Source organism: Malurus melanocephalus, unplaced genomic scaffold (genome assembly GCF_030028575.1).
Source record: "Malurus melanocephalus ecotype Western Australia unplaced genomic scaffold, MMel_1.1 scaffold_405, whole genome shotgun sequence".
Lineage (NCBI taxonomy): Eukaryota > Metazoa > Chordata > Aves > Passeriformes > Maluridae > Malurus > Malurus melanocephalus.
In genome coordinates this window covers 587,610-612,826 of record NW_026623637.1, presented here as the reverse complement: position 1 = coordinate 612,826, position 25,217 = coordinate 587,610, and the positions used below count along the sequence as shown (strand labels likewise).

The window sequence follows — 25,217 nt, the reverse complement described above, 5'->3', positions numbered from 1 at the left end:
TGTACCAGTAACCTCCAGTCCAGATTTCCATCTTTGTACAACGGTACTAGCTCCTAACCTGACTTCAAAAAGTGTTATTAATTACAGCATGTTGAGCACAAAATACCATCCAGATCATTTATTCGCCCCAGGTCAAGCCCGTAACTTGAATATAAACAAAATTAACTCAGGCCAATACCAAATGAAAGAGACATAACAATCTGTACGTTTAACGGTTTAACTGAGTAATTAACAACAGGAATTATTTCACATATATGCCTAACTTGTTTTACAAAATCATTTTGATTCCAAAATAGTGGCTGCAGTGATAGAATAAACTTACATCTTTTCCATCTAGGCTTAGTTGAGGAGAACTATAGGGAAGCAGARGAAATTTTTAAAAATTTCTTCTACCTTATTTTCCATTTTTCTTGAACTKATTTGCTTACTGTCAAAACTTCTTGCCAATATTTAAATGCTGGAAGATGGAAAATACCTCAGTAAGATCCACTGTTCTGTCAATGCAGTAAGAGACCGTCTCTGTCTCACAAGCATCTGCATGAGGTGTGCAGTGAACCCCTTGCATCGTTCAATGCTACCTAGTCCRATATCCTAAACAAAACAGAGACAGAAAAAGTGGGAGAGAACAGTTAAATCAACAACCAGACAACAGCATTCTCTGTGCCTCCATTTCATTTCACTGAGCAGGCTGAAAGATTATGGTTTAATTGAACAAGTCTTAATATGCAGATTAGAGTTACAATTATTAGTTTCCCATTATCTTTTCTGCTTCTTCCACATATCCTGCATGCAAATTTGACTTTCAAGTCACTTCTGCAACAGTCTCATTGAATTTCACTCCACTGCAGTAATTCTTACCGGGAATTTAGTTACCATATTAAATCTACCTTATATAAATAATTAGTAAATTCTGAAGAGATACCAGCTTAAATGCTTTACATTCATCATCGTTCCTAAAACCCTTTCCACAATTCATTTTACCAGATATACTATTACTTTCACTCCTTTCATTAGAAATGGTCCCATCTTAAAGCTCAGAATAAATGCTTACAAAGCGTAACTGATCACAGTTCCATTCCCCTGTTTGTATCCATCATCAAGGGTGACTTGGGTAGGATCATGTTGTAAAACAAGGGGTAAAGCATGAGAGGAAGAGCATCTGGAARAGATCCTTTTTTTCTGAAATGTTGGAGTAGTGGTTGTGGTTTGGCAGAGCTCATTTGTCTGTGCCACTGATTTTAGACCAATTTTTAAATGAAGAAATATATTGGCACTTTTTATGTTGGACACTGACTCCAGTTATGCCCAATTATAAATATCAACTGACTTCTTCAAGAACACCGAATAACGTTGGATTTATTTTCCTAACAAGTTTGGATTTAGCATTCCATGAATTTTCTTCATGCACAAAAAGTAGCAATTTGGGATCTGCTGGAATACAAGACACTGTACATGGARCAGATCATTAACTTCTTTCCCAAAACTGATTTTGTCYCTTTATAAAACAKCAGGTTTTAACATGATGCATTTAAYGAGCGGTACAAAAGTGTCACATTTAGTATCATACTACAGAACACAGCATTATCTAACACCCTCTTTATTACTACTAGAAAATTTCAGTCCAGGTTGTAAAATGAAGTTAACAGAATKAAGACTCTATTTCTACTTTTACCATTTTTACCTTGGCAGGTGCTAACAATGCTGTCTGGAGTCGAGAGTGACGTGCAAGTGACCGATAGAAGTACTTCTGGCATCCATCCCAGGCAGAAGAAATCTCTGTCAGCAACCTGGCAGAGCACAAAGAGGTCTGGTATTAAAAASTACCTCAGCATGCTGGAGCCACCAGGTCACCTCTTTAACCCAACAGTTTTGCTTGAAATTTGTTGTTCTGGAAATRCATTGATCTTGCAATTCTTCATTTTCTCTAAAAATATTCTGGGTCTTAAGAAAACCCTTTATTTTTGAAATAAACGAATCCCTAGGCAATAGGAACAAGATCTCTATATYTGAATACCACTTAATGATTAAATAGTAATACTGTTTTTCTTCCCCCCATGCAATTAAATCCAGCTTCATACAGAAGCTTTTCTTTTGGCCCTGATGCAACGTATCAAACTAAGCCCTTACACCCTAGAAGGACAATAACTAGCATGCCTCAATGACAAAAATAAAAAAGCACTTGATGACAGAAAAGTATTTTAAAAAATCTGAAAAAACATCTTTCCTCTAAGAAAGTTTTTCCAGTAATGCCCATTTTGAATTATATGTAAAACATCTTTCCTCTAAGAAAGTTTTTCCAGCAGTGCCCACTTAGAAGTATATGTATTTTCTCCTGAAATAATGAAGACAAAACAACGAAGTCCCTGAAAATCACAACTCACACCTTCAATAAAATTGTCAACAATTTACACTCTATGAGGCTAGCAAAGCACCCCAGGCAAGGCTGGACAGTGGAGGGCTAACTGAAATCTAACTCATGGAAACAACAGAACTGAGGGCATGGTTGTTCAAGTGCAAATTACAAACAAAAAAAAAAAAAAAAAGAAACCGAATCCCCCCCAAATCTTTGCTCAGTTGTACATACCAAACTGAGAAGTAATGGGAGGAAGGAAATATGCAAAATCCTATATGAATTACCATCCCGAAATCCCAGTCTAAATCAACATGTGATAAATTCTGTCTATTACAGCTGCAATTCACACAATCTTGAGAGTAAAAAGTCCTGTGTACGTACGTGGCATCCAGTTCATGTGTACAATTCACTGCAGCCAATGCACTACACAAGTCCAGYGGACGAAGGTAGAGAACTTCCTGGCAGTCTTTTGAACGGGACCAAGCCAGACCTTTCCGGTATGACAAACCTGGAACAGTATTTGAGCACACTGTGATGCACTTATTTTCCACATGAAAAATGTCATAGAGCTGGTATTAGGATATCAAATGTTCTTATTTTGACAAATCTTGGAACATGCTGCAAGTTTTGTAATGCAGGAACACATTGTAGCTGAGCTATCTTGGGCTGAGCAACACAGCTGAAATAAGACTAACACAGCCCTGTGTACATTAAGGACTTTTCACTGCCCCATGTCCTTTCAGCAACCTGAGTTAGGGATCATTCGTAACACATGAAAAGGCTGATGAATGTGTTACCTGACATTGTATTATGGTGGGTTTAGGTGTATTGGCAAAGACAGTAAAACACTTAAGAACTCTGTACTTTCAAACCAAGCCCATTTTTAGTSAAAGCTCACCTGTTTTAGCAAGGCTTTTAAAGAGATCTGACAAMGCCCGTTGCTTTTGCATCTGAATATGCTTTGCTTCTGATTTCTGCTTCYCCTTAGTTGCTGTCTGATCAAATGTTAAATTTTGCAGTTCAGCTACAGAAACAATAATACCACCTGTATAGAAGACAGCAGACAAAGGTAAGAGACTGAAAATTTAATGCACACAAAGCAAGATGGGAAGACACTCTAGGAAGACAACTATTATCTGCACTTTTTTCTGCTTTGTTCCATTCATGTTACAGAGGTTAATTGTGGTATGGAAATCACAAGAAAACAAGAAAATCTAACCTGTGAACTGGTCGAGATTTTCCACCAGRCTTAAGAATGAATTATTTTCTGTAACTGCTGTACACATTTTCCTCATTTTCTTAGTAAGCTTAGACAGACGATACTGAAGAGATTTTGTATGAAATGTAATGCCATCCTGACATTCTTTTGGGAGTGCCCTCTAGAAAAAAAAAAGAAAATTATACACACATATTCAAAGCTCTCTTTTTTGATCATTAGGAGTAAATCACTTTTTTCAAGTGGGCTAGATTCTGCATTCTTCTGAAACCCCMAAAAATGCTCATGTGATTCTTTGATCAGTTCAGCACCAACACTTGAGAAAAACCAAAAGGCATATATGTCAGGTAGACATGAGTTTTGAGAACAGTCAACCAAATGGAAGRTGCTATGACCTTGCTGTCTTAGATKWTTGKCATTACTTTTATGAAAAAGGTAGTCACTGTTTCAGGTCAGCTTCCTCTGCCTTTCAAGTTTAAAGGCTTTAACCTAAATCACTAACGTCCTCAGGGTGTCAGGTACAAACACTGTCACCTATTTTCCACTAAATACAAATTTTATTCTTKAAGAACAACAAAAACTGTATGCAAGTAGAAATTATTAAATAACAGAATTAATTATTCAGCACMTCCAAAGCTAATCCTTTTGTCCAATTTATGTTTCCATGCATGTTCTTTAAGGAATGAAGACAACATGAAACTGCAAGATGKGAAACCAAGAGCCCTGTTAACTATCAGTAACAGGCTTACAAATGACCAACAAACCAAACCCTCAATCAATCAAGCACATTAGATTTTCGTTAGATTTCTGCCACCTCACCCTACCCTCCTGTACAGGACAAAAGCAAGATCAGCCCTGCTTCTGCTCTGAAGAAACTGAACAAAGCTGAGGGCAACTCAGCATTTCCCACTCATAGCCAAATTCTGATGAGTTACGACTGTCTCCTTGCATCTTGTTAATAAAAACTAACAATATGAACAGGAATCTATTCCAGGAAGAAAATTAGCTAACTTTCTCTCTAAGCTGGGCAAATTAATTAGAGACATACTAAACTGAGACTCTGTGGAGCAGGACTGACCATGCATCAGCTAGTCCAAGGCAAATGTTCACAGTCCACAAACTGTCAGTCAACAGCAAACACATGACAGTGTAGTGCATTCCTCTATCAGTATCCGAGCCAAAAGTGATTTAATCAGAGCTTATATAAAACACAAATCTTGCAGCTATATGATCATGTGTTTGAGCCCCTGTTTCAAAAAAAAAAAAAAAAAAGGGTAATAATTTCAACTCCTAGGCTATTTTACTGCACTGGTAGGGAAGCAACAAATTGCTGCAGACAATATGTAAACAAATTGGAGATGAAATGTGTAACTGCATCATCTCTATATTAGAGCACAGATATAGTGCCAGATCACTACAGATCATGCTTGTCATTCCATGCTGCATTCCCACCCATCTGCAGTGTTGCATAACACTGAACACAAGTAAAACCAAAAAAGTTTATGATATATCCAACAGATTTGCCWCTTATATAAGATTTTCCTGCATATATCAGTGAAAAGCAACATATAGATGAGAACAGAGAAAAATATTCTTCCCACATTTAGAATAACTAATTCAGTCACCTTGGTAACAYCTGTTCTAGCAGACAGAACCTTTCTTAATGTGTTGTTTAGCCTCTGAATTTTGGTTTCTTTGTCATCAGATTCTTCTTGCTTTTGYATACAGTCCAGCTGTTCTTCTTTACCAATTTCCACCAAGGCAGGCTGACATGGCTCATCCAGAACAACTTCAAATTTCTTCATGAATTTAAAGAGGGTTCTAATTACCAAATGAAAGCAAAAATGTTACTGGGTTTTGTAATCCTGGAAACATCTTACCTGTTAGAAATAAGTGTTTTCATTGTGTTATGAGCAGAAGAAACATTCCTGCATTCAAATTTAACATCACAGAGAAATTGTGATTGATTTTGCTCCTCAAAATAGGGAGCTTGATCTTAAGTTCTGACTTACCTGCGTATTTTTTCAACTGATTGCTTTATAGCCCAGAAGCTTACRTCATTCCACCTGGAAATCTTCACAAATTCCTATTAGGAAAAAAAAATTATTTACTTATGTGAATGAAATTAAGTATTTCCTTATCAAAGATGATCTTTAAACCTAATCGGCTACAATGATCTGGTAGTCTTAAAATGCAAGACATTTTAGTAAGTGAGCAAATTATTGCACAGGCATCTTACTCGTATAAATGTATTTTTTTGCACTGCATAAAAACTGCTGCATATCCAAATGTTGAGAAATCCAAAGGGGTTTCATCACTGGGCAGAAACCTTCATGGATAAATGGCACTAATAAAACATCAATGCCTTCAATTAACCATTCTCCCACCTCAAAAATAAATTCTTGTCAAAAAAAAGGTGAAGCATATTAGGGACTTCAGTGGCCAACAGAGCTATTACAGACAAATTCAAATAGTATCTGCTCCACTGCTCCTTTGATTAGATTGATACACTGTCTGAGCCAAGTTTCCTTTTACCTTAAGTTCCTTTTCTATGGGTTGACGAAGTTCAGTGATTTTGGCCTCAACACACTCTGAAAACTGCTTATAGTAATTGTACAGATTCCACAGGATGCTGCACAGAACATCTAGAAGGGACAGATAATAAAAATCTTCTTTTACAAGAGAATATTTTTCAGTATCGTGACAATAAACACACCCCAGTTCTTTTTGCAATCATGAAGCTTAGCAATACCAATAGATGGGGTAAAATGACCAACAGGAAAACAGCACTATTGGCTTGGGTTTTATTTATGAGCTTAGCCACCAGTTTGGAAAATCTGCAACACCTGATGGCCAGATTGCTGTACAGATAACACAGGTAATGCTAACAGCTTACCCTTTTCTGCTACTTGAGGCATCAGCAAGACATGGCAGTGGAAAACCAGCAGTGCCTGGAGCCGTGCATGAAACTCTCCCAGAGTAGAGCCCTCAATGAAAGCCTGTAATGTGCTGACCARCGTTTTCAGATCCATTTGTTCAGTTCCTGAACATTGCACCAGAAATTCAGAGACAGAGAACAAAAAAAACCTCAGAAGATTTACATGAAAATCTTCGTCTGCTCTTTGAAAACTTTCAACTAAATATTGAKTGTCAATTAGGAAAAGTTCAAAACAAAATAGGAAAGGGACAGAGAGAAAAGAATTCTGATTTAACAYTGAAGCAGCATTAAGATATTGACTGAAAAGGTCAGTTATACATCCAGTTTCAGAGTCCATGAAGTATTTACAGAATAACTGCTATTCTCTATGAGTGAATGGCTTTTTCAGTCATGATGAGCCCTACTACAATTTAGTCACTGCCAGTTCCTTAACTCCTCAAAGTCATGAGGACAGAAATAGATCAGAAGAATGTGGTAGAGATTAGTGTCTTTACAGTATTACCTATGGAAGAAGACATGTTGTCCTCTTGGAGATGTAAAATACCTAAGAATCTGAAGCTCATCAAATAAGTGCTCATTAAGTAGTCATTAGATTGGAAGAACTCAGCCTTAAGTCAGAGGATACTGCTTTCATCTTTGCAATTCCATTAAATTTAYGGGAGGCAAGGTACTGCCCCTCATKCCCCTATTTTATGTAACATGAAMACRTGCAGGCASATTTGCTAAGAACACTAYGTACCAAAACCTACTTACTTTAAGAATTCTTTAGRCTTTATACAGAATGTTARAAGCAGTTCAGCTGGGATATGAATTATGCTTTCTGCAGCTAAAAAAGAAAACGAAGTGCCTTTTCTGGTTGCAGGCCTCCTACCCTCCAAATCTGTTTGAAATGTTTGCATGTGCATGATGTACAGCTATCACAATTCTACCTTCTTTTAGATGCTTTTTACAGACATCTTTTCTTTACATCACAACACGGGCCCTATGAGCCAGAAGTGGTTTCAGAAATATACTCAAAGTTCACTCCATGGAAGTGAAGGTCCATGGAAGACCCTATACAGTGATGGAATTTACTGTAGTAAATAGTGCATTGTCAAACTCAGGCATTTAGGACCTTAATCATACATCCTTAGTAAATACTGGAATTGCATCACACATTCATTTTAAGGTCAGCACTTACCTTCTGTGTTTGCCTCTGTCTGTTCTTGAACATACTTCTCAATCATCTGATAGATTGAGAACCAGTGCTTTGTGGATTTCTCCACATGCTGCTTCATAATATTGTCCAAACTTACTGACCAGCAACTAGAAACAGGAAGAAAGGGGAGCGATAAATAAAAAAATATCATGGGTAGTTTGGATTCAAAACAACAAAAATTTTGTTTCTGTTTCTATTAACTAATGGAAAAATTAACAGGATAAAAGAATCTGCACATAAGCTTAATATATATAATTAACTCCTAAGGATCATTGTTTTGCCGGTATTATTAAATATGAGAGAAGAAGGGACRGTAAAGCAAAATCCATCAGAGGCAGGTTCAAAAGTTTCCTTTCTCAGAAATCTGCATCGGAATGTGCCTCCATGTGGAGATGAAAGCTTACAGTATCTAAAGAAAAGCAGTATGGAAGGACAGTTCTTACTTCAGCTCCAATCTACGCCACTGAATAATCAGTTGTGTGACCTGATCAAGATGCTTCCGCAAGGACAAGGCTCGACTGGCATTTTCCTCCCAGTCCTGGAAAAGARAAGTTTCCCTTTACACAAAGCCAGAAATAAGTCACTGCCTGGCAAGACTTATTGTGTTACTCCGGATCACTGGATTCTTGCTCTTTAAACTTTCAGCATGGAACAAACTCACTCCCCTAAATCCTGTCAAGCACACAGCTTTCATGTACTGTGTTTGTAACATGGCACCAAATACAGGCAAGRAAGCAGAAAACAGAAAATAAAACTTTCCCTTCAGCTTTTTCTTACCTGTGCCTTTGAAAGAAGAATTTCCAAGCCATTCAGAAACTTTGAGAGAGGACTAGAAAGTGGAAAACTCTGGATTCTGTCCACCACAACTAACAGCTGCAGGATAAAAGCAAAAGCATTTAACTCATAGTAACTGCACCTTAACAGAAGCAAACATGAAGTTAAGCTAATTTCTATTAGCATAACTGTCCCCTGCAAGAAATAAGATTCTTTTTTTCTTTTTTACATTTTTAAACCGCATTCTTCATTTAGTATAAGCTCAGTAAGAGATGACTGAAGCCAATGCACTTAGGCAAGGGAGCACAAATGATCTAATGCAAAGATTTCCCACAGAATCTGAGTTTCCACAATACTCTTAAGAAATGTCACCTGAGGACAACACAGATCCCAAAAGATGAACTGAAAATAATTATTTTAAAGCATTATGAAAGAAAGAATTTTGAAAAACAACAGGTGTAGAAACAGCAAGACCTCAGGACCTTTGAGCTATGGCAGACAGAAGAYTGCTTAAAGCTATTAGTTCAAGTTGGCAGAATCCCACTTAACACTTCATAACTAAAACAGAACAGCTAATAATACCTACACTTCTTATGAATAAACAGGTATGAATTCAAAACACCTGCATAAGTAAYATAGACATCTAGGCAAGCACATGAATGTGTGTGCACATGTCCATGCATATTTAYACACATATTTTACACATAAAAGCAATCCTAAAATTCTCCAGTTTCCCCCAAACATTTGTTGAGGTGTTTTTACCTGCACAAGTACAGGATGCTCTGGCCATTCCTGCAGTAGCCCATTTATTTCTTTAGCAAAATTATCAAGTACAGGTTGGCACTGTCGGACTTGCTGAATATTGGGATGTTGGTAGAAGTCATATGGACCATCTTGCTGCAGCACAAGATCTGAAGTTACCTCCTCAAAAAAGGTATTGTGAAGAAGAGTGCTAAGCAGAAGTTGGCTTCCCAAAAGACTATCATTCATTTCAGCACCTAGGAAGCAAATAAGGAAGACATCAGACATGCTATTAATTCTTTTCTTYAGTTGAATAGAAAAAGCTGGAGGGGTTTCCCCCTCCTGTATCCCAAGCATTACGTGTAATCTTTTACAAGGATATAAGACTGTGCCACTGGAACAATGAGATGGGAGTATGGAGACATACTTAATCTTTATATTCTCTATTTTATCGAATTTTTCTATAAAATACAATCAGCATCCTAAAGGTGGGCTGTGATCCTGTCAGAAGAACACAGCTCCTCCAATTAAAAATGCTCATCAAGGAGATCATAATATAAAATTAGTAGCAAGGCTCTGTGGAAAAGTAATCCAACACACAAAAAAACTCCCACATACATTACATCTCAGGTGCAAACACAAAAATAAAGTACCATAGAAACAACAGCCCTTATCTGCTTCATCTTAATTGCACACATGCATTTATCAGATCAGAACTGAAATATATAGCTCTGCTATGAAAAGTGATGATTCTGCATTCTCACACATTATTAAAACAATTGACACATCAAGTTTTCAAAAATTCAGGGTAGGAAAAAGAAAATCATACCTTTTTTCAACTATATATATAAKCTAAATTTAAACCAATTCTTTTATGAAATTAATTGCAAAGTTTAAATCTGGGAAATTTCTGCAAGTGGTTTATTTTCCAGAGGACTATGCAGGACTACTCACCATATAATCAAAATTTTACTCAGTATTCAATACATTTTAAAACTGTGTTTGTCTTCTACATTACCAAATGGAATTAAAGAARTCCGTAATATAATAAAAATCAATGCATTACACAAGACAATTCTGAACATGGGGCAAATTATTTGGAAAAACAGTTTTGTCCATTTTCCCCATATTTCCCCATTTTCGTTACTGTAATGCAGCCATTTTGAAAGAAATCATTACAAATCTAAACCTGCATATCTGAAATAATGCCAGCAGTCTTACCAATTAAAGGATAAAATTGTGACACSAGGCATGCACCAGTCTGGTAGCAGGAAACAAATGTACTGAAATAATGCTTGGCTTGATGAGAAGGCAGACTCTGTTGATACCACAGGGATCGAGCAAAGTTTAAGCACAACTGTTGATGAACCTTCATTACTGTTTGCATAGARCTCTTGGACAGAAGGGCTCTGTCAGCTTCCAGCTGATCTTCCACTGGATCTTCAGTTTCCATTTTTTCTTCTAAGCTTGGCTGAGCTGTGATATCTTCAAAGTCCTGCAAATTACATATTCAAAAGAAAATTATATTCAAAAGAAAATCTCAATATCTTCCTTAAATGCCTCTTCTCCCTATCTCCCCTTTTGATTTTTTTGGAATTGCAACAACATGCTAATGATTTGCAGATGGTATAATRTAGACAGACTGCCAGTCTGAAACCACAGGTGCAGAGAACATTTCAGGGCACAGCCACRGCAGGCAGAGTGCAGTACAGTGATCCTTGAACTGCTACCAACTAAACTTTTTTTTCAGAAAAAGCAGCAGCTGTGTCTGCTGATAAACCACCTCAACACTTGTAGCTGCTTGAGGAGCTGAACTGTTCTGTCACAACTGCTTTATTTACTCAAGAAGACCACCCTTCTCCACAGGCAGTAGAACTTCAGATGGCCTTACTTGCTAAATTAATAAAATTCCAKATTTTTACAAATAACTATATTATCATTCAGTTATATAATTTGGGACTATTTACCCAAACCACAGTACCGTTCAAACCTGGAAATTAATCCCAAAAACTTTTTTTCAACCAGAAGATAAAACAAACCACAAGCACACTACTTAATACCTATCAAAAATCTATCCCCATCTCACTTTTGGTTGAAGGAAAACTGCTTCCTTCCTCATATCACTTATAGCATGTATTTTCAGGAGCTATTTCAGAAGTAATTCTTGTATTTCTTTACAGAGTTACAGTTATTACCTTTTCATGRAAAGGAAATCTCCTCTTAAATTCTTCTTCCTCCTGCTCTTCCTCACTCAGTCCTTTCCCGTGACTTTTACTCCTGTATCTGTACAGGCTGCGTTCCATTGCCTCCTGCTCTTGGGCACGGCGTTCCTGCTCATCCCATTCATTTACAATCGCCTGAGGAAACACAAAGCAGTATATTTTTACACAAGTTAGCACTTTAAATCATCTCCTATAACATCAGTGGGTCAGGACCTATTTTGTTTGGCTCTTCCCTCCTTGATGGTCTACAACCAGTATAAATCCCTCTGCCATGGGCAGGGACATCTTCCACTAGATCAGGTTGCCCAAAGCCCCCATCGGATTACTCCTGAACACTTTCAGGGTTGCAGCATCCACAACTTCTCTGGACAACCTGTTCCTGTGTCTAACCATCCACATTWTAAAACAATTATTTTCATAGATTTMAATCTAGATTTACCCTCTTTYAGTGTAAAACTGTTATGCCTGGTCCTATGAGCCTTGGTAAAAAGGTCTCCTTCAGTCCTTTTTCTAAACCCCTTTTGTATACTGGAAAGCCACAACAAGGTGTCCCCCCAGAGACATCTCTTCCCTCAGCTGAGCAACCCCAACTCTACCAGCTTTTCTTCACAGGAGGGGTGTTCCAGCCCTCTGATAATTTCTGTGGCTCGCTTTCACACCTGTTTTAACAGATCCATCCACAGGGAGCAAGGTAGCTCAGTGCAAGAATCCCAGCTATGGGCATCCCGAGCTTACCCGACACAGATGTCTGAAAAGCTGCAGAGATTTCTGGTCCATCTCTCCTCTGGACAGTACATGGCATTGAAGATGCAACAAAGCATTCACCAGGAGTTGTTCCACAGTTGGGCAAGGCTGCTCAGCACCCTCAGGTCCTCCTTCAGAGTGCTTCAGAGAGAATTTTTTAAGTCCATTAAGTACCCCAACTGAGTTCACTGAGCATAAAATTTCTGCCCGAGCAAAGTRAGTGGGAAAGGCTCGGCCAACAGAAGGAAATGTCAACAAGGAAGTGAGGAGGTTKGTGAGATCAGCTGGACACACAAAGCTCTGCAGCACTGCATACACTTCAGAAGCCACCAATCGCATGCCGTGCTGCAACTGCAGGATGGCAGCTTGGAGCGGAATGATGGCATCAGGGAACGCAGCATAATCCTCTGCCAGGTGTTTTCTAAACTGATGGTGTGACTGCTGCCACGAGGCTTCTTCATTTAACAGGTTTTGTACAGCCTGCAGTGATTTAGGTCTCTCTCCACGCAGGAACTGCAGAAGGCGGGCTAGAAGGTCTTGGACGGAGGAAACCCGTGCTATGCTGTTGATGTACTGGTGAACCTCCTGGTATAAGCCATCATACAGTGGAGCTGCAGGCCTGAAGGCCTTCCTTCTAGAAAGACTGCTTATTTGCTCCTTCAACATCTGCATTCTTTCCTGCAACAGTCTGATAAGAAACAACACTGCCCAGTTTAGACACAGAAGTATGTTTCATATAAACTTCTTTAAATATAGGTAACGTAACAGTTAGATACAGAGAAGGATTAAACAGAAATATTCTAGTTTGTGTGAAACAGCAAATAAGGAAAAAAACAAACACCCTTATAGGACATAAGTGTGTGTAGACTTCTTCCCTCCCTGCCACTTCCACAAACTTTAATTACTTTTTTCTTGCTACATGACAGCTCTGGGAGCATTAAGAAAATARTATTACCACAARCAATTGGTAAAACTCAGCCATTCAGAATCTGCTTTCAGTGATTAYCATTCTCTTTAAGCAGYAGCTTGGAACTACCAGACCCTCTAYATGTACAATAACGAAATCAGAAATTCCTATTAAAAGTGGAAAACAGTGAATAATARACAGTTTTTACCTCCATGTACAAGGAACACACCTGGAAGGCTGCACAAAGCAGAGAGTTCTCTTTGCTTAAAATTTCCTCCTCAAGTTCCTCAGATAAACAAGAACCACAAAAAGCCCCAAAGAAAATAACAGTGGCTACAGATTCTAAATGCCAGCGGTGTACTCTATGTGGTAAGAAATTCAATTCATCCACAGCAACATAGTTAAAGGCTATTGCTAAATCACACATATGGAGATTTCTCCCCASTAATATCAGCTGAAGAACTTTGCAAAATAGCACTGGCATGTATAAATGGCCTTGAGGAAATACAGTGCCTGAGTGCAAAAAATGAAGCGTCAACCCTAAAAGASATGGGTTAACTGTCTGGATGTTACCTGATATGAGGATGAATATAGTTGCTGACTCTTTCATCCTCAATACTTTTTCCTGTATGCAGTTGGGATGAAAAATCATGTGTTTTCCATTCACACTCCAGCTGGTATAACTAAAAAGAAAAGAATAAACTATTCACAGGGGTTCTGATTTTAGTAAGTAGGTACATCAACTTCTTGGACATTAACAGAAGTTCTAACTGTGTAGTCTAAAAATCATGACCAAATATTTTCCCCCAAGCTCCCAAGCCAAACTCCTCTGTGTTGATTTTATACATAACRAAGGTAAAACCAACTCAGCTTCATACTCACCTCTTCTTTTGAGTACTTGAGCTTGTATTCTCTTTTAACAGCTGGATCAAACCTGGTCTGYGGAAGCCACATCTGGATCTGCACCAAGCCAATGATCACCCAGAGGCTTCCTCGCCAAGCTGTCTCTGGCAACTCCTGAAGCCCTTCCCCATAGTACTGATGCAAGCAAGTGAGTAGAAGATACAGGAATTCTTTAGGAAGTAACTCCTGATCAATGATGCTGCCAAGCATCTTGAGAAGGTGCTCATATGCAACAGGATCTTTGAGGTAGAGCTTCTCACAGCACTCCAAAAATTCTTCTTGAAGATCCACTGGAACCAGATCTACCAGGGCAGAGAGCTGTCTGCTTAGCACTATTCCTTGTAGTCTAGCATCTGTGTGTCTGGAGGAAAAGGAATGAGATAAAGTTTACACACAGTAAGCAAACTTTGGTAACATTCTTGATTTAAATAACATATCTGGAAGAGAGGTCTTAATACCTAAAATCTGCTATTGAAGAGACAGCCAGGTTGGTCCACAGCGCTGTGCTGACTTTGTCAAGCTGCTGTGCTCTTTCCATCCATTCTCCCAGTGTTATGTGGGATGATGACAAGACAGGAAGCCCACTCACATCCCACTGGCTTGTCTTGCTGCTGCTAGTTAGAATTTCAAAGAAGCACTTTGAGAAAACAGCTCGGGTCAAAATGCCTGGGCCCTAAATTAAGAGATTAAGAGTTAGATTGTTCAAATGCAACTTGCACTGACTAAGCTAGAACTTAAAATACTGATTTAGAAAACTGTTGAATTAGTCAACAGGAATATTCAGAAAAGAATTTGACTAGGTCAGAAGAGACAAACCTTCAAAGAACGGTTCACATGGGATTTAGAGAAGTTGTTTTCCTCTGCTGCAGGCAGTGGCCTCCAAGTCAACCAGTAGTCTGGGTCTGTGGTGAAAGTACTGCTCCARAAGGATGCTAACACAGCATTAACTAGCTGAGATGACAGAAGAGACATTTCTTCAGGGCATATCTAGGGAGGAACAAAAACCTCGATGTGAGAATTATGTACAGGGAGCAAAAGAGAATTAAGCAACACATACACAAAGAAAGTAAAGTATGTTTTTCAGTAGAGATAGCACAAGATATTCTCCAAGATCCTTTCAAATTCACSAAGTATTTGCTTGCATCTGCTCAATAAAGAGTACACTTCCTGAGGTCAGCACTGCCTCCTGTCTGTGCAATATGGAGCATGTTTACACAGCAAGTTGCTAGCATACATCCTCTGTGACTGTGCAACCTTTTGTTACAATCCACCAGGGTGCAGAGGCGTGAAACGGGGAAAGCCATCCAACACCTGGCTCTGAAGAATTTAAAGTGGACTTGTGATTTACGGCGCTTTGTGGGAACACAACCATTGTATCCCAAATATTAACCAAAGATATTAAATGGTCTACAGAAAATGCACCAAGTAGCTTTATCAGTCTATTGATTAACAACAGACCCAAAAAAATTCAGAGGCACTGGAACAGAGGAAAGCATGTTTCAGCATAAAATGGAATATTTTGAATAAATAGATGCAACCAGGCTGGCACCTGCAATTTATACAATTTTCTCTTTTCCACCAGGTTACAGATGGATGTCTAGAACAATACTACCAAACTAAATAATACAGAACTATGTTATTTAAGATTTGGTTGCATTTTATTTTTCAACATTATGGTTTAATTACATTTTCTCAAGGCTTGCAGTTAATAATCTTTCTTATTAAAAGAAGTTACAGTTTTTGTCAGGCAGAGGTAGAAAAATTGCATGCCAAAAATCYTGGAGACAGACATATTTTGAAGAACCTATTGAAAACTTCTGCAAGACTAATTAAACTRAAATTTGTTCTTACTTCATTAAGGTGTAACAAGTGCCACAGTCCAGAGAGCTGGTGAGAAGCAGCTGGTGTCAACTTCAGAGAAAAAGCCATGAACTGAGGCAGATCTGAGCATATGCTTAGTTCTTGACTATGGCTCTTCCTGTAGCAGGTATGAAAAAACACAACGTAAGTAATGTTTAAGCTGGGCACATGAAGTAAATCATTTGGATAGTAAAGCAAATTGAGAATGGCAGGTAAAACAACTGAAAGGTTAAAATGACAGCATTTCAAATGTTGGAGAAGAACAAGCACTCAAATAATACTCAAAACACTTGAATTCTTTGAAGCTGACAGAATCTTAACACACAAAAAAAAGGGAAAAGTGCCATTTCCTGGAGCTATAAGCTACATGTTGAGCAAAACACAGAAAACATKTAGGGACAGATTGTCTTCTAGCTTTATAGTTTTTGTGAAAAATCAGAACTTTGCTGAACGCAAGAGTGAGCCAGTGATTCTAAGAATCTAATTGCACAAAAAATTACACTCACTGAAATCCATTAAAAAATAGCTCTCTTTTAAGGACTAGTAAACCAGACTAAAAATAAACACWCTTGGCCCCTGAAAACAATACTGACACGTCTTTAATAATGTTAATTTAAACGATGATCCTATGTTTATATGGTTTACACAAAAGGAAGCATGCATGCTAGTCTATTTCCTCCATTTGCAGCTGTAATTCAGTCTTTCTGCAGCTGCACCCAGCAATGTGGTGCTAAACATCCCTGAGTTCATTCCTAACACACAGATATTGGTGTGCTGCATAGATATATATGTACATACAAACTGGTATATATATATATATTACAAATATATACATTTGTAATATATATCTGTTATATATATGTTTATATATATTACATATATGTACACACAGAGATTTACATACTTCTAGCTAGGGATTCTGAATCTCATAAAAGRAATATAGGATGTCTTTCTCCAGCCTTCTTACCTTCTTGCACAAGCCTTGGCCATGTAATCTGCTGTCAGTTTGTACTGCCAGAGCACCCCCATGTATTCCATTGCAGGCCACAGCTGRACCTGACTGCAGAGCTGGTTTAGCAAGGCAGGGTCTAACCGGTTGGAGRTGGTGTCTTCAGGCAGCCTTTCTTCTGAGTAACTGTATGTAACTCCTTCTGCTCTCAGTWGTGAATGTACAGCTTTCAAAAATATCTGTAGCTGACCTGTTTGAAAGAATGGAAGAGACACATAAATGCATGTACAGTATTTCTTGCTAGTGAAGTTTAACATCTTTTACATCTGTGTACGAAAGAATGGAGATGGCAGAAATCATCCTGTTRAGCTCTTCAAAAGTGTTACCTACCCAGACTAATGTCTTCTAAATGGTTGGCTCTTAGTATCAGGCCATCAGCTTGCAACAGTGCTTTCTTCATCTTCACTCCTGTGGCAGCAATTTTCAGACAGCACATTTTTTCCTGCCATCTACTTTCTCCCAGGGCCAATCTTAGCTCCAAGATGTTCAGTGGTTTGCTGAGAGCTTTTAACTGAGAAAAACATTCCATGCCCAGTTTATCCTGGAAATGTGAAAAGGACAATTTGCTTYAGCAGCGCTAACAAAACCACAAACATGATTTGTGACTTCAGCCAAAACTAAGATTTCAAATTCACATGCAAACAACTAAAATACAAGTATATATAAACCAGCCTGCAACAGCTTAACAATAATCTTTTAGCAACCRTACTCAATACAGCAGGAAGACAGAAACTGAAACAGGTGGCCACAATTACTCCTTGTCAAATTAGCATTTTTTTCCTTCATAAAGAAACTACATAGATTATGCAGACAAATAATACTTCAACATGGCAACTTACCTAAACTGAGGGCAATAAATACACAAAATAATTTTAAARATACCAGGAGCTATTGTCAATTACAAGAAACTGCAGTTTACACTTCCAATTTAAATACATTTGAATGCTTAGAAAAATCTCTCCAAATTATTAGTAAGCACTGAATGTTCTTCAGTCTCACAAGGAAACTATGTGCATTTTATGATAGCTGAGACCTAGTTTYAACTACTAGTCACCAACACAAGTGCACATGACTACTTCTGAACTGTTTTTAAAAAGGGACTTGTATTCTTCAGAAAATTTACTGAAAGATTTTTTAGAAGAATTGAATTACAACCAATTCTGAAATATATTAAGACAAAACTGCAAAACCACCAAAGTTAAGAGGCCTTGTCTTAGGAAGTCATAAGGCAGCCCCATCCTATGCTGTATAAAAGCTAAGTGCACAGGCTGTTCTAAATACAGTTATGTTTGCTAAATATGCAAGTGGCAYAGTGATATTCACAAGTCTCCAAAACAGAGCAAGGAGGAGCAGTATTTTTATGCTCAGGCACTCCTATGTATTAAACAAATATTTTCTTTACATAGCATAATTAATAGCAGAAATGCTATCTAGATAACTGATACAGTTCTCAAAAGATACGTACATTAATATATGCTGAAATTTCCTTTTAATCAATCTACCAAATGCAAAAGAAGTGTRTTTTTGCTGTCCTGGAAAGCAAGTGCTGTAAATATATTATAGCCTATCTGGACCTTGCTGGAAAAACAAATCCTTTGCAAACAGAGTACTGATACCTTAAAAGGAAGGGGTCTTCCTAGAGACTTCTGCAGTATCTTCATATTGGCTGAAACACCAGCAGGATTGACCARGCAGCTCTGAATCTGCTGTGAAACAGATTGAATTTCCCTGGAAATCCTTGTAGAAGAGGAAAAAAGAAGAGGAACAGAGAAGAAAAAAAAACCCACACAGTTAAGAGAACTTTGAGAAACAAGGCAAAAAGGATGCATAAGAGTTCATAAGATGCACAAGAGTTTCACTAAAGGGGTAGAAATTCTAGAKGATTATTTGATTAAGCAGAAGTACAATACTAGGAAACATGAATTATAAAAATGAACAACTACTTAACATATTGTTATTTGCATCACTAATGGAACACGACTTGGGACACAAATCCAAGCAATGCTAATTAGCTGTAACACTATAGAAAAGAGTATTTTATATAGCCATTTAACAGAAAAAAATCAAAAGCCACTCACTTGTTCTGGTCTGATCCAATAAGCATCTGAGGAATTCTGTCAATTAGGTGTTTCATAACCCAGTGCCAGTGCAGAGCCAGAAGTGACAACCCTGATGAATCCACTGCCACAGTGTCAGAGATGACCCACAACCGGTCCCGCCACAGCGAGCCATATAAAATCTAGCAACAAACACAAAGGCTTAGTGTTACCGCTGCTGCAGGATACAGAATACTTTGTACTTCATGCAAGAGAGAAAGCAAAACCACCATCACCACTTCCATTAACTTCAGAGTTCCACAACACTTTGTATTTAGTGCTACACAACCAGGACTCAACTACAGTCTCTCTAAAAATACCACAGTGGCAGGCGAAACAACACAAGCCAAAACCAACCAATCCCTGCACCAAATCTACCATGTCAAGATATCTGCAAAATTATACTCATGGTCTGAAAATGGAGAGGGAGAAGTGAACCACCCCTGTGATCTGCATGCCAGCTGTCCAGGTTCAGATATTCTTATCCCAGATAGAAGTGGATACTCAATCATCAGCTTCTCCTAAGCAGGTCTGAGGGCCTGAAGATCAGGATCAGCAAATATCTAYATCCCAGGTGTGTACATTTAGGTAAAATAATTCCCACTTCAAGTATATGCAGACYGAAAAACTACAGTCCACACAGAAGAAATGAGAAGACAGGCACAAAGACAGCCACTAAAAGAAACAAAGATTATCATGTGCCTACTGTTCAGCATATTCTGAATACAAACAGAGGCACTGCAATTTATTTCATGGTCCCTGAAACTAAAAACAGYATTCTGCACACAATCTCATTTCACTTCCATAAATGTACTATGAAAAGTCTACTCACATCATGCATGTCATCATCACTTAAGGCCACCTGAGTAGACTTCACCCAGTGAAGTGCAAATGCATCCCAAAGCTCAAAGAAAGCAGCAAGGTTGACCACCATTCCATGAGGAAGACAATCGTAACTTCCTGGATCTGAGGTTTGGGGAAGAAGAAAGGCAGAGACTGAATACTCCAGCCACATCACAGGAAACATATGGGTCAGCTTCTAATCACTAGAACCTCTTTATGATTGAGAAAAAAAAACCCTGAAAAGATCCAAGATATGAATAAAAGTAGTCCTTCATTATTTGCACAATTCTCTATCACCTCTATGCATTTGATTCATACATTAAAAAACCCTTAATGAGGGATTCCTTGATTAATTGCCTCTATGCAGCACACTAGGCTCATCACTACATTTTACTCTTTGTTTTAGCAGTAAAACTTCCTACTTACATAAAACAAGAGCACATCTGAAGAACTTGGGAATTCTTACTAGCTAAAGACAAAACACTATTCCAATTTCCCTCCACCATTATTTGAAAGTTTAGATAATTAAGAGAGAAATCATGTTTACTCACTACCTTGTAGAGGCAGGACATAAATAGGGTAGCCTAAGGTATATATAATTTAAGAATAATGGGTTAGATACCACATTAGTCCTCTTTTGACTGTTTTGCATCCACACATTTTTTCTTTGCATACTCAAGACATGTTGAAAGTACACATTTCATAGCAAAGCAAATTAACCATATTCCAAATTGACTACAGGACCAAAAGGAACAGTGAAAAGCAACCCACTTTTGTGGAAATCTAGAGACATTCTCAAGACACTGTTTCTTGGCTTCTTGCTGGCAATCAAACTCTTCTCAATATAACTTCTTTTTTCTCGGTCAAGAAGTAACATTGCCCTGAAGAAAAAATAAAGTTGTTATCAATCCCGTACTGTTTTAAAGCCTTGGCCTCATGAGAATGGTGAGCTACAATGTGACATTTGAACTACAAAGTGACATAATACATTCACTGCCTKATGGAAGAAGAACCAGGTGCAACACAATTGCTGAATATGGTTTCTGTAGAAGCAAGCTTCACAAAGAGCAGGAAGCAAATGAATGTTTTGTGAAAATCCGTAAGTTCAACCTTGAAATCTTCCTCTTGATACATCTATTTTTGAAGGGAGGTTTTTTGTTTTGTTTTGAAAAAAAAAGGAAAAGAAAAAAACACAAATGCTTAATTCAAGTAATTTTCTACTTTACAGACCTACTTGAYTTCACAAGGAAAAACTAGTGAGCTACAAAACACATGAAGCACAGCCTGTAGGATATGTGAGCAGCTACTTCCTTACACTTGACTTTAAACCTGTGTACTTTCTAAACTTATTAGGAAAAATAGTCCAAACACAAAAGCAGGGCAACTATTTAAGTTTTGTCAGAGATTTCACACTGGTGTTTCTGCCTCTTTAATGGTTTATCCCACAGTTCTGATTTGTCCTTGAGGTACTGCAGCCTATATGGAATGCCAGGAGCTCTGCTCCCTGTATTAAGTGATTGTGTTTAGTATGCATCTACAGTAAACAKAAGCAAAGAATTTAAATACCAATACAAAATCTCTGCCAGGTATTTCAGATCACAYCTATCAAAACCTAAAATCACTCAGCAGACACAAGTGTTTACTCAGCACTGATTACAGGCAGTCTTTAGGAGGGTTTTTTGGTAACCCACCGATTTGCTGCAGATTTCAAAAGGATAAGAAGCTGATCTGTGTGCTCCATTTCTGTATCAAAGTTCACAGAATTTCTAATGATCTCCAAAAACTGCATATTCCATCTTGGGTCCAGAGGCATCACATGTTCATCTGGAAAGGTAAACAAGACAGGACAACAGTGAAATATTACTCAGTACTTTTCTTGACTCCCTGCCTATGCAAGAACATTCGGGAAAAGAAAAAGAAAGCCTAGGAGAAAGACAGTCCAACTCTCTCACTCCAAACAGAAAAACAGGTATCCAAACAGAAAAACATTAAAGCCAACTGCAGGTTCTTTAAAACAGAAGTGCCAATAAATTAAACATGGGTCAGAGTACTCAAACAGAGCCTGGAAACTCAAGTCCAGCTCTGAATCCAGGTGAGACAACCAGGACTACCCATAAAAGGTCCAATGGCATTATATATTGCTATCATGCATCTAACAAGCTTGGAAAGGAAACCACAGGCTGACACTTCCCACAAAACACCAAGGGAAAATTACAGGCCAAAACATGGTTTTCAGATGACCTAACACAGTAAATCCTATGGAAAAAAGGCCAGGGTGCCTAAATCATTAAGTCAGAAAGGCAGTGGATATTTGCATCTCTCTTCAGAACATCACTCTGAGCTGYAGGAATACATCTGAACCACAGATACACAATACACAGGCAGGACTCTGGGGCAGAGCACTCATATCTAACTTGAACAGGATGAAAGCATTTAATTGACGTATTTGCTGTTCTAGACAACAAGGATGTCTTCTTTGTAATTTCTTTYATGACAAAAGCAATACATAATTAGAATTTAGCCTTTGTTTTGCTGCATACATTTCCTAAAAAGGGTTGCAATGTGTTCAGCGAACAAATAAAGGAAGCAATGTTTTACATCCATCTTTTTCAGAAGTACCTGTCATTGTTGGCTGCAGCAACTTGATSATGTTACTGACTCCAGATGAGAGGGGACTGGCATAGAAACAGCTCAGGGCTACAGCACCTGCTTCCAGCTGAATCCGCACTGAATCTGTAGGGGAAGAGGGGAGAGTGTAGGCATAAAAGAGCATTTGGTACAAATCAAGAAAAATAGCTTCAACTGAGCCAGCAGAAGCAGACAAGCAGACTGAATCAAATCTGTGTGTGCACTCTAGATGTGCTGGTTGATCTTATTTTGTATCAGTTCCAAAATGTCTTAAAAGCACCAGAATGTCATGGCTGAAGACATAAATCCAAAGAGGAGTTCCAGTTACACTGGTGATAGTACATGTATGCTATTAATAATAAGGTTTGTGAAAACCCTTGAGTTTATACCTTCAAATCTTCCTCTCAATACATCTATTTTTGTGGGGGCGTTTATTTTCTTTTCAATAAAAAAAAGAGCATACTTTACACTAAAATAATTTTTCAGGTATTTTCTACTTCACAGAGCTACCTGCCTGAAAAGACAGCAAAATAAAGGGGAAGCAGCCCCATTAATATAGGTACAACATAATCTGAGATTTCAGACCATACAAGAAAGCTAAATGTGTGAATCACTTGGACCAATGTCAGCCTAAACACTCCATGGGTTTAAWGTGATTAATACTGTAATTAAGTGAATAGCTCATCTCAGCTATTATCCTGAATGTTCAGACAACACTRCTTCAGGAAATCTGTTCTGCAGTTTCCTGACTTTCTAAGCATTTGCATTTTAACACCAAATACACAGAAGGCATTTGACTGCTTTTACTGTAGCTAAAAAAAGTAGTGRAAAGGCGTATTTGCCTACATAGACCAAGAACCAATCCAAAAATAACTAATTCAGAAGAGGCAGAAGTTACAAAAATGCTTCAATAATAAATGACAATGTTTAGCCCAAAGTCTCCTGATTTCCCTAACATGCACAATCTGTTTCTGGCCCTCCCTGGAGCCTCCATGCCCTTGAATCAGTGTTGACAGTTGAGTCTTCGTAACTCAGGTAATTTGAATGGTCTGGAGGTTTCCATAGAAGACCTACAATATTTACCAAAACATAACTCAGCCCTTAGACAAAACAAAGTTAAGTGATTACATACCAAGCACCTGTGGCAAATTTTTGGCTAAGGAGTTAAGCCATTTAACTCTTAATTTCCAATCTAGATTGGTTGCCTTTTCTATGAACAGTTTCACTGAAGCCTGGAGAACTTCCATTCTGTCCATCCAGTTTGCATCTATCTCAACAGCACTGAACCTGAGACTCTCAGGATTWGTGGACTGCATAACTTTTTCAAGATCTTGCAGAGTCAGTGGTAGTGTCCTGAAAAACAAAGAAGTCCAGCAATCAAGGGCTTGAACTGCCAGATCCAGGAAAGAATACATTTTGCAGGCCAAGCTATGCAACCATCCTTAGACATCAAGTGTAGCAATGCAATGATCTTTCCTCCATTATTTAGCTTTAAAAACACTTTCCAACTTCAAATCAGTTGGGGRTGTCTACTATTAGGAGCTCATTGTTGCCAAAAATTCATGCACTATCCCAAGTGAATATGCACAGCATTTCACTGAGAAATTCTAATTGATTTGTGCACCARAGTGATATACMAAGTTAAAKTAAAAAAGACAAAAGACAGGAAAARAAGTGCCACTGATTAAAAAGTAAGCAACAAAACCAAACAAAACTAGGAAACAACAGATCATATTGCTAAGATTTTACAATTTCAACTTTTTATCTTAGTACAAACTTCTACAGCTTGCTCTTTCACTGGAAGCTGAAAGGTTTTTGCACCAGTGTTGTACAAATTAACAGCTATATTGCACAAGAAATCATTAAAAAAAATTCTTTCATATACCCCCTGAATATGGCTTCTGCTTCTTTCAGACAGCTCTGCCTGAAGAAGGAAATTTGTGTTTTTACCTGAAACTACTCATGAATAACTGATTACATAAAAACAGGAAATCCAGAGAATCATTAGGATATTTAAAACTCGTTAAATGCATAAGTTTTATAAAGCTTAGAAGGAAATTGAAGGAAGAGATTTTGGGGTTCTTATTACCTATTAAAGCCAGTGTTTGCATTYACATTTTCTGCTAAATACTTTCTCCTAATAACTCTCAGAATGGGTCAAATGTACTTACTGAAGATTAAAGAGTCAAGTATTTTGAAGACTTAAGAATAAAGCAGTAAATAATTAAACTTTCATTTGCAGTGTTTGTATGGAAAGGTAACAGGAACACAGAGTGTGACAATCAAAGTTTGCACAATTTGATGAAGAACTTTCACCTAGTTCACATATATTCTTTCTTATTTACTAGACAAAAAAAAAAATATCCCTGGATATTACCTGGAGTTTCTGAGATTGAGTCTGTGCAGACAATGCATTAGGACCTGTCCATCGCTCCGGACTGTGGAAAGGAGCGAGTCTTCAGCTGCAAACAGACCCGAAGGCAGGGAGTCTGGCCACAATCCCACTGCTAGCAAGGACTCACCCCATGTGTCAGGGGAATCCAGAGCTGAAGCATGCCTTGTAACCAGTTCTAACACAAGCTACAACAAACAAAAAGCACTTTAGAGTCCTATTCAGACGTAACATGTATTCAAGCATATAGAGGAAACCCTTTAATTACATGTATTTATTATGAAATTACTGTACATTGAATGTTCCACACAAAAACGATATAATCTACAGAAGTACCAAAACATTCCTACCAGCAATGAAATAATGCACGGTACAGTTTTAAAGAAGAAATGT

The 25,217-nt window shown here is 38.0% G+C and overlaps 1 protein-coding gene across 1 annotated transcript in view; it reads right to left on the bottom strand.

Moving 5' to 3' along the window:
* MDN1 (midasin AAA ATPase 1) overlaps positions 1-25,217 on the bottom strand; it is an 89,503-nt gene that overhangs the window by 19,344 nt on the left and 44,942 nt on the right. Inside the window, exons 48-78 of the mRNA XM_057379426.1 lie at positions 24,810-25,012; positions 23,565-23,785; positions 22,424-22,537; positions 21,496-21,628; positions 20,576-20,685; positions 19,794-19,927; positions 18,944-19,104; positions 18,482-18,602; positions 17,196-17,406; positions 16,824-17,055; positions 15,848-15,974; positions 14,813-14,983; positions 14,455-14,669; positions 13,976-14,357; positions 13,667-13,776; positions 12,178-12,874; positions 11,416-11,577; positions 10,442-10,715; positions 9,242-9,477; positions 8,483-8,578; positions 8,149-8,243; positions 7,688-7,812; positions 6,466-6,612; positions 6,105-6,214; positions 5,582-5,655; positions 5,195-5,390; positions 3,573-3,732; positions 3,252-3,398; positions 2,735-2,861; positions 1,682-1,787; positions 476-591 (exon numbers count right to left, since the gene is read on the bottom strand). Coding sequence (XP_057235409.1) covers positions 476-591; positions 1,682-1,787; positions 2,735-2,861; positions 3,252-3,398; positions 3,573-3,732; positions 5,195-5,390; positions 5,582-5,655; positions 6,105-6,214; positions 6,466-6,612; positions 7,688-7,812; positions 8,149-8,243; positions 8,483-8,578; positions 9,242-9,477; positions 10,442-10,715; positions 11,416-11,577; positions 12,178-12,874; positions 13,667-13,776; positions 13,976-14,357; positions 14,455-14,669; positions 14,813-14,983; positions 15,848-15,974; positions 16,824-17,055; positions 17,196-17,406; positions 18,482-18,602; positions 18,944-19,104; positions 19,794-19,927; positions 20,576-20,685; positions 21,496-21,628; positions 22,424-22,537; positions 23,565-23,785; positions 24,810-25,012 — 5,513 coding nt within the window. The remainder of the gene's footprint in view (positions 1-475; positions 592-1,681; positions 1,788-2,734; positions 2,862-3,251; positions 3,399-3,572; positions 3,733-5,194; positions 5,391-5,581; positions 5,656-6,104; positions 6,215-6,465; positions 6,613-7,687; positions 7,813-8,148; positions 8,244-8,482; positions 8,579-9,241; positions 9,478-10,441; positions 10,716-11,415; positions 11,578-12,177; positions 12,875-13,666; positions 13,777-13,975; positions 14,358-14,454; positions 14,670-14,812; positions 14,984-15,847; positions 15,975-16,823; positions 17,056-17,195; positions 17,407-18,481; positions 18,603-18,943; positions 19,105-19,793; positions 19,928-20,575; positions 20,686-21,495; positions 21,629-22,423; positions 22,538-23,564; positions 23,786-24,809; positions 25,013-25,217) is intronic.